Below are 8,787 nucleotides of genomic sequence, written 5' to 3' on the forward strand. Positions count from 1 at the left end.
ATGGGGCACCACGCGTCGTGTCCCTTTGCTTTGGCACATTTACACCCCTGCCCAGAGCCCAGCCACAGAAAGCCATGGCCACGAAGGGGCTGCACCGTGTTCAGTGCCTGCCGCAAGAGAGGTGGGAGGTGGCATTTGCAAGGACTTTGTGGGACCGTGTTTTAGCAGGGTGGAGGAGCCCCATCATCCGCCCCAGGCAGGAGCCAATCACAGGGCAAAAGGAGACCCAGCGCATTAAAGGCAGCCTCTGTGCAGCTCTGTAATGACTGTGTCATCTCATTAGGTACTGATTCAGCATGGCCATTGCCATTCTTCATCCCAAAGCATGGGAGGAAAGTCCAGCACCATTTACAAAGCCCCCAGGAGATACAAGTGTTTTAAAGTACCACCACATCCCCTTGGCAGGCTCCACCATCAGAAAAGTCATAAAGAATTTTCACAGAGGAACACTAAAGGATTTCCTGATGGTTGCCACCGTGGTGTTTGAGCCTCATGTTTTAACTTACTGCTACCAATGCCCACAAGCTGAAACGCCCTTCCCTTACCCAGCTGCTCGACGAGCTTGGCATAGACCGTATCGATCCTTCTCATGGTCTTCACCAAATCTTTCTTTCTGAACTTGATCTCCACTGTTCCTCCAGGCTCCAAAATGCCTCCCCTGGAAGGAAAGTTTGGTAAAGCAGGGACTGGTCTGCATGGGAGAATAAATCCTGGGACAAGAGATCCAGGCAACTCTCTCTTCTAAGAATTAGGGAGAGAGAAAACCTAAAAGGGTTTTGTTTCCAGTCTGGGATTCTTGTTTATCCCACTCCTTGCTCCAAGTGCATTAATTCAGATTAGAGAAAAGGCCTCCTAACCCCCAGAACCATGTTTTACTCGCCCGCAGCCTTCACTGGATGCAGGAGGATATCCCAAAGGAGATACCTGCCACGCTGCTCTGTAAGAGCCCTGGAACTTTTAGCTGATGGCTTTGATTAACTCAATGGTAAAAAATACACGCCTCAAGTGACTGGAGTTCTGCCAGCAGGACTATGACACTGCAGACCCCGTGCACCGGCTCTCATTTCTCTGCCCTTGGGCTGCGGAGGATGCACATGTATTTTGGACACTGACCTGCTCTCCTTGTCTGCGTAGAGCTCCACGTACAGGGGGTTGATGGTGGAGTCAATGACCACCCAGGAGCCTCCCCGCAGCTCTGCGTGTGGCGGGATGTATACCAGGACAGGCTGCTTAAAATCCCGGAGGCTATCAACAATGAAGGCGCCGAACTTCAGCATTTGGTCGTACATGTCTGAAAGCCAAAGGGACTCAGTGGCTGGGCGCCGTGACTGCCATGGGCCAGGCCATTGCCCCTTGCCTCCTCCTAGCTGCCCAAAGCCACCTTCTCCATTGGAGAGACCAAACAAACACCCCAAAAACCAGCCCAGCAAGAAGCCACCAAGCCCTGGGACCCGGGTCCTGGCGATGCCCCGTCACCGCCCCAGCCCAACCTCACATCTCAGAGTGGTGCGGGCAGGACCCTGCGGGCTGGGTGATCCCAGGACCCCGTGGGGTGGCAGGAGTGCCAGCAGTATGTCACGGCATGGGAATCTGGGCACCCCAAGTGTGGGTACCTTTCATGCCGCTGGAGAAGCCTCGCCAGTTGGCGAAGATCATCAGCGGGAGATGCTCCCGGTTGAAGTCTCGAATAGCCTGGGCTGTTTTAAAAGCAGAATCTGGAAACCAGACCTGCCCGGCCTGCTGGATTATCTGCAAAAGATGGCAAGCAGCAGTGCTGAGACCAGTGCCGGTGCTTCCCAGCACACTGCGCTGGCAGGTTGGTGGCACATGTGTGCAAAAGCTGGAAGAAAACAAACTGACCAAGCACCCTTGATTTCACCAGTCTTTAAGGAAAATCAAGACATGCCGAAGGATTACGCTAAGTTTTTTTCCTGCTCTCCCCTCCAGCCTCCTCCCGACCACCGCTGGGCTGCACTAAGGTCTCCCCACGCACCTTCGCCTCTGAGTCCGGGTTGGCAGGGTCCGCAGGTATCGTCACCTCCACAGTGCGGGTCTCAACAGCGATGACACCCACCGGGAGACCTCCCAGCCTGCAGTGAGGCAGGGTAGCCTCAGCAGAGGCCAGTTCCCCTCCACGCTGCACCCCAGCCCCACCAGAGAGGTTCCCCCCATCACCATCCCAAAAGCAGTGCCATGGCCAGGGCTTGAGTGTGCTTGACCGTGCATGCAGCCTCCCCGCATCGCTCTCTGCTCCGGGGCTCCACCCCCGGCTCCTGGCAGTACCTTGCTCTGCCAACCACAACTGTCTGAGCCCACAGCCTCATGATCTCCAGGAAGCTGCCCTGGTCGAAGAAACCACTCTGCCAGGTCCCCTTGAGAGCTGCAGAGCACAGGAAAAAGCAGAGCAGCGCAATGGTGAGCACTGAAGGGCTCCCTGTGCACCAACCCACAACAAAAATCACCTTCTGCACCAGGACAGGGGGTTTGCAGCTGCAAGATATGTTTGGGAGCATTGCTGCAGAGGTTTTGGGTTGCCCTCACTTACTTGGATGGGGTCTCCCTGCCAGCATCCACCTGGGGTCATAGGGGACTTTGGAAGGGACAAAATCGATTTCTCTTTCGATGGGGTCACTTATGGCAGTGACGGGCACCGGGCTCTGGTTATCCTGCAAGGGAGAACCCCAAAGGGCAGGTCACCAGCCAGGTATGGGGTAACACCCCGCACCGCCATCCTGCAGTGCCCTCCTACCTTGGGTATGTACGAGAGCCACTGCAGGATGGTGTAGACCCCCTCAAAATCATCCGGGACGGTGACATGGGAAACACCGTTATTGTGCATGATCTGCACGCCTCCCAGCTGGTTATTGGATGTGTAAACTTCACGTCCCAACACCTAGCCAGAATTATTAACAGAAACACAGATTGATCTCTGCTAACACAGGAGCCACCCCTCCTTGCTCTGTTTGTTAAATCAAACCTCTGTACAGGCACATTCCCCCTGTTTTGGGGCTGAATTTCCACCTCTGCCTGCCAGGGTGATGTTAAAGCAAAAGGACTGTGCTTTAGACACCTAAAGGGACCCACAAGTACATTGGTTTAGCTAAGCAGGTTTCAAATCAGCTCAAACCAGTGCGAATCTGCCCAGAGATGGGTCCTGCCCCTGGGACCAGAGTCAAACAGTCCCTGTGGCAGCTCTGCCATCCCGCCCTGCTCCAGGAGCGATGCACCATGAACTGGCCCCTAAAGCAATACCAAATAGCTGCAGGGTGGCATTCTCTTGATTCTCAGTGAGACGAGCCCAGTTGCAGTTCCCCTGCATCTCCTCCAGACAGGTCCCATGAGGTGACGCACGGGGAACTGCCACCTCTTCCCATGGGACAGGGAAGGAGCCACACATGTAGTGGCATGAGGGACAGTGCCAGGGAGAACATGCGGCCGGAGCACGGTACCTTATTGAGAGCTGTGACGCCAGTGAGGATGATGTGGGAGTTCTCCACTTGGATGACACGCTGGCCCAGCCTCACCAGGTACGCGCCAATCCCAATGGCACGACAGGTCACCTGGGCACACACACAAGGACACACGGGGTTACTGAGGAGACAGGGCTGCAGCAGAGTCCGTGAGCACCAGGAGAATGATGCTCTGCAGGAGTTACACCAGGTTGCTTGTTGCGTCCTGTTATTCCCCCCAGGGTGACCTTAAAAGCGAGTAAGAGAGAGGGGAGGAGTGGAGCAGGGGAAGGACCCATAGCTGTACCATGCTGATGGTCACTATTTCATCGTAAGCGCGAGAGGATTCCCCAGCGATGGTACCGGCGGCTCTCAGGTTTTCCACCCCAAATCCGTTGTCCTTGCCAATGATGTCCAGGAGGACGTACCTGCGGGGAAAGCAGAGCCACGGTGGCATGGGCAGGACAGGGGGAAGCACTCACTTGTGTGATGTGTCTGGCAGGATGCTGAGCCAGGACGTAGGAGCTGTATCCCGATGGGGATGCAGGGCAAGGCTCGGGGTGACTCTGTGTGCCCCATGGGATAGCTGGGCTCACCTGGACTCTCCCCCGTCCTCCACGTGCTCACAATGCACTGAGTTCATGGCACTGATCCTCGTGTAGTCCTGGGGAGTCAGGTACAGGTACTTGAACCCCTGGAAATAAAGAGGAGGAGGATAAGTTGTGGAGCCCCCCGTGCACATGCTCACATGGGACACAGCCCCTCTCCAAAGCCAACCCAAACCCGCCCCATGCATCAACAGTGGCTCAGGGACCAGGTCTAGACAGAGCAGCCGTGCCAGCACTGGCACCTTTATCTCCATCCCGCTGGGGAAAGCAGAGGGAACCATCCCCATAGCAGTGGGACCACATGTGTGCTCACCCCCCAGCACCGATCCCACAGTTTTATGTCCCAGTTTAGCTCTGGTCCTTCCTTCCCCAAATAGGCCCTCTGTTATTTTCTGTGATGGCAGGAGAGGAGGTGCCCACACACCTTGTAGGGGTCCGCAGGGTCCACCCAGGCCACCTGGAACATGTGCTTTATCTCGTCGGCAAAGCCGATGCGGGCGCCGCTGTTGGCAGCGATGTAGATGCGGGGGATGCCTTCAGCCCGTGCCAGCTCTGAGGCCCGCAGGAAGACCAGGTCCTCCTCCGGCCCAAAGGAGCCAATCTTGTGCGTGATGTCGTTGCAGATGAGCACGATGTCCCGGCCTTTCGGATACTCAGGGGTCTTCAGCTTCATTTTGAAAGCAACCATCCCCACCTGCCCCAAAACAGCACAAGGTCACAGGGCAGGCTCCTCCATAGAAATGGGGTCCAAGATGCAGACTGCATCAACAGACAAAACACTTGCTTGAGGAGCATCTCCTGGGCTTTAAACACAGCCAGACTGGGGAAGCCACAAGCCATTCCCACCTGCTGCAGCACAGCTTCCCCCTGCCCCTCTCTTTCGCCCCATTCCCAGATCATCCCCCGCTACCTCGTTCCCTCCAGGGACCCTGTTCATCTGCACGAGGTGTCCCTGTGAGTCCAGCACCAGCTCAGTGTACGTCAGGATGTCCTTGGGGTACAGCTCTGAGGAGCCCCACAGCTTGAAGAGAGCCTGCAGAGACACCGCGCACAGGATGAGCTGAAAGCGTGGGGGTGCAGCAGCTCCAAGGCTATTGCCAAGCGTAGACACACACTTCTGCAGCAGGCTGGGACTTGGGGTGAGCAAAACTTTGCGTTAGAGCCCCCACCCTGCTGCAGACCTCCTTGCACGGGGCTTTCTGGTTCATGTCCTCCACAAGTGTGACTACAGCAATTTGCAAGAGCTAGGAATCAGTTTAGAAATGCTTCATATAACCGAAAATGTTGGGGCTTGGGCTCATTTGCTGGCTGAGGGGAGAGGATTCTTTTCCCCAGATGGGAATATCTGGGAAGGGTGAGGAAGAAAAGCAAATGCAATAATTTGGAGCCTCTTTCTGCTCAGCCGGACTCACCTGTCTGATCATCTCAGGGAAATCATACACATAGGTGGTGCCCAAGGACTGCGCCTGGAACCGCTTGGCCTGAAGCAGGTCCTTGGTGACGTATGGAGTGTTGATGAGCATCCCATGCTGTGGCCCTTGCTTGTCCCCATATGACTGAAACATGATCTGGAAAGAAGGGCAGAGTGTTGGCTGCCTTTCCTCAGCATGCGGGTGAGTCCTCTCTGCAATGCTAAGTTGCAAGAGCCCCACAGGGCTGGAGTGCTGCTGAGCTTTGCCTGGCCAAGATCATAGAATCATAGAATCATTAAGGTTGGAAAAGACCTCTAAGATCATCGAGTCCAACCATCAACCCAACACCACCATGCCCACTAAACCATGTCCCTAAGCACCTCATCTACCCGTCTTTTAAATACCTCCGGGGATGGTGCCCAACCACTTCCCTGGGCAGCCTGTTCCAATGCTTAACCACTCTTTCAGTAAAGAAATTTTTCCTTATGTCCAATCTAAACCTCCCCTGGCGCAACTTGAGGCCATTTCCTCTCGTCCTAAATGTTCGTGCCTGTGGCACTGCTCGACCAAACAATATGATTTTCCACCCCACTCTTTGCTATTGAGGGGACAGAGTGCAACACTGCTGTGCTGCAAGTACCAGTAACACCCTAACACTGACCTTCACCTCCCAGACCAAAAACTGCGCGACTACGCACCAGCAACACCCCTGGGGCTCAGCACTATTTTGGAGCAAAGCATCACCCCGAGGTGCCCAACTGGATGCAGCACAGAGGGGAGTGAAACCGGGCCAGCCCTGGGAATGCTGCTGCAGTCCCGGGGGCTCTGGGACAGACCAGCACTGCAGGTGCACAAGGATTTTTGCAGACACCACCCCAAAGCTTTGCCGTAGCTGATAGCTGCTCAAGCAGTCGTGGTTGGGTTCCCGTTTGCAGCCACCGCCTGCAGTTACTCACGCTGCCGGTGCTGGGGTCCCTCACTTCCTTGTAGAGGCTGATGTCCAGGTAGTAGCCGGACTCATTGGTCAGGAAGAGGCGGATGGGGATGGCGGTGGCAGTGGGCGTCAGGCGGATGTTGATCTTCACTTCGGCCTGCAGGACCCGCAGCTTCCAGAGGGCGCATCACCATGGACCGGACCGACTCCTCAATCTGGGCACGGGACAGCACACGGATGGGTTCGTGGCCCTGGGGACACCACTGTCCCCGATGCCAAGGCTGGAGCAGCCCCGTTGCATCTCCACCCCAAACAGCCATTTCAGATTTGCTTTGGGCAAGCCCCTTCCCTCTCTCCATCCCTGGGAGCTGGTGCTGCCATCCAGCCTCTCCACTGGGGAGAAGGAAAGACAGTGCCCCACATCCTCCTGAACGGACACAGCCCCACTCCTTCAGACTGCTTGCTGCCCGGGGGACGAGCCTGTCACCCACCCTTGTGCCCTCCAGTGAACTGCCTGCTTGTCCAAGTCTGTACAAAAAAGCCCCGGTCATTGCAAAGTGTGAAATCTCAGCACCTCCCCAGCAAAGAGCCCACAGTGAAGGTCTGACACAGAAATTAAGCTGCAGGAGCCTCTGGGGCTGCTGAATCCAACCCCCATCCAGGGTCAGGTGGGCACTGGACAGGACTGGGTCTGACAGCCAGCGGGGGGGGTGGCTGCCTGTCCGTGCAGTGGTTCTGAGCATGGGGGGACGATGCAACCTCCATCCCCAGATCAGGACTGAGAAACACACCTTGGAAGGGTCCATGACAACCGTCGGGACAAAGTTGAGGAAGATGTGGTTGCAGTCGGTGCGGACGGTGGTGTTGTTGAAGGCCACCTCCAGCTCATCCATCGCCTCCAGGAGCAGCCGCTCGCCCTCGTTCTGCAGGTACTCGAAGGAAGCCTCCTGTGGTGCACCGGGTGGCTCAGGGGCGGCCAGAGCAACCCCTGCACCTGAAATGCACCCACCTCTGCCCGCGCACCCAGGGACCCAGCGCCGCCTTGCCTTGGTGATGAGGTCCGAGTGGCGCACTATGGCACGGATGAAGAAGCGGTAGTCGGTGGCCTCGGCGCCTGCCTGCACCTTGGCAGCCCCCAGGTAGAGGTGCATCTTGTGATTGGCGCAGGGAATGGCCATCAGGTCGAAGTTGCGCATGCGGCTCAGCTCCAGCTGGAAGGCCAGCGCCGGCTCCAGGTGCCGGTAGATGCGGTCCTCTGCAAACTGGCGCAGCACGGAGGGGTGAGCGAGCGGCCGGTCAGCCAGCGCCAGATGGGCTCTGCTCTAACCGCGGCTCTTACCTCGTCCCTGGCTCTGAACGTGAAAAACTTGGGGAATTCTCTCTAGAGCAAAGGGGAGAGAGAGGACAACATGAATAATCCTGGCATGAAGAGGATTTTTCTGATTTTCAGTGAATTCATTAAGAAGTAAAAACTTTGCAGGCTTCCTCCTCCCCGAAAGGGAAAAGAGCTGGGAGTAATCAATGCCTTTTAAAGGCAGCTTAAAGCTATGGAGCAACCATGCAGGAACCACATGTTACTGGAGACATTAGCAGCATAAAGGATAATACAGGAGATAAATCACTCATTGAATCCCTCATTAATTAATTCCCAGCTCCTGATGAGCAGTAGGTACATCCATCACTCAATGCTATGCCTATAAGGTACTTATAGATGTTTCTAGGCATTTTAGGGAGGCAGAAGCACAATGTGTCTAAAGTTACTCTGTCTGTCGGTGGCTCACTCTGCACTCACCTGCTGGGCAATGAGAAATGTGATTCTCCGGAGACCACAGTCAACGAGGACATTTTTCTACATGGAAACAGAAGACTCCACCAGTCATGAGAGCTTAAACATCTCCACTGAGGGAGCAAACAAAACCCAAGCGGCTGCCATAGGGTGCAGCGTTTTGGGGAGCGCCCCGTGGAGATGAGGCAGTGCCTTGGGTTACAGTGCCCTGGCTTGCCAGCTCTGCAAAAAGGGGGTCTGGCCCCAGTGACAGACCTTGGACTGGGCAAAGGCTCTGAAGACAGGCACCAGCTTCTCGTCTTCCACGTGGTCAGCCCAGCGGAGCGCAATGTTGAGGATATGAATCGGCTCCTCACGGATGTTCTGGCAACAAACCCCCCCAGTCAGCCCTGACCAGCAGCACCATTGCCATCCCGGCACCACCTGGGGGGGACAACAACAGCATTGTGCCCACCTTGGCGTCCTCCTCCTCGTAGACGGTGGCTCGCACCTCACTGAAGAGCATGCTCTCCGAAGGCGGGTCAGCGAAGCACGAGATCACTTCATCGAAGTTCCTGCCCAAACGGCGGGGATAGGGTGACAAGTCATGGCCACCCCC

General features: G+C 56.0%; 1 protein-coding gene across 1 annotated transcript in view; it reads right to left on the reverse strand.

Annotated features, from left to right (window-relative positions):
- The window catches only part of ACACB (acetyl-CoA carboxylase beta), a 26,755-nt gene that overhangs the window by 3,087 nt on the left and 14,881 nt on the right, over positions 1-8,787 (reverse strand). Inside the window, 21 exon segments of the mRNA XM_009334396.1 lie at positions 546-658; positions 1,114-1,291; positions 1,614-1,749; positions 1,994-2,090; positions 2,284-2,380; positions 2,546-2,666; positions 2,750-2,893; positions 3,450-3,560; positions 3,757-3,877; positions 4,046-4,143; positions 4,482-4,751; positions 4,968-5,090; positions 5,470-5,625; positions 6,426-6,585; positions 6,587-6,618; positions 7,195-7,350; positions 7,450-7,665; positions 7,743-7,784; positions 8,196-8,252; positions 8,445-8,552; positions 8,644-8,743. Coding sequence (XP_009332671.1) covers positions 546-658; positions 1,114-1,291; positions 1,614-1,749; positions 1,994-2,090; positions 2,284-2,380; positions 2,546-2,666; positions 2,750-2,893; positions 3,450-3,560; positions 3,757-3,877; positions 4,046-4,143; positions 4,482-4,751; positions 4,968-5,090; positions 5,470-5,625; positions 6,426-6,585; positions 6,587-6,618; positions 7,195-7,350; positions 7,450-7,665; positions 7,743-7,784; positions 8,196-8,252; positions 8,445-8,552; positions 8,644-8,743 — 2,636 coding nt within the window.

Source organism: Pygoscelis adeliae, unplaced genomic scaffold (assembly GCF_000699105.1).
Source record: "Pygoscelis adeliae isolate BGI_AS28 unplaced genomic scaffold, ASM69910v1 Scaffold262, whole genome shotgun sequence".
NCBI classification, from domain to species: domain Eukaryota; kingdom Metazoa; phylum Chordata; class Aves; order Sphenisciformes; family Spheniscidae; genus Pygoscelis; species Pygoscelis adeliae.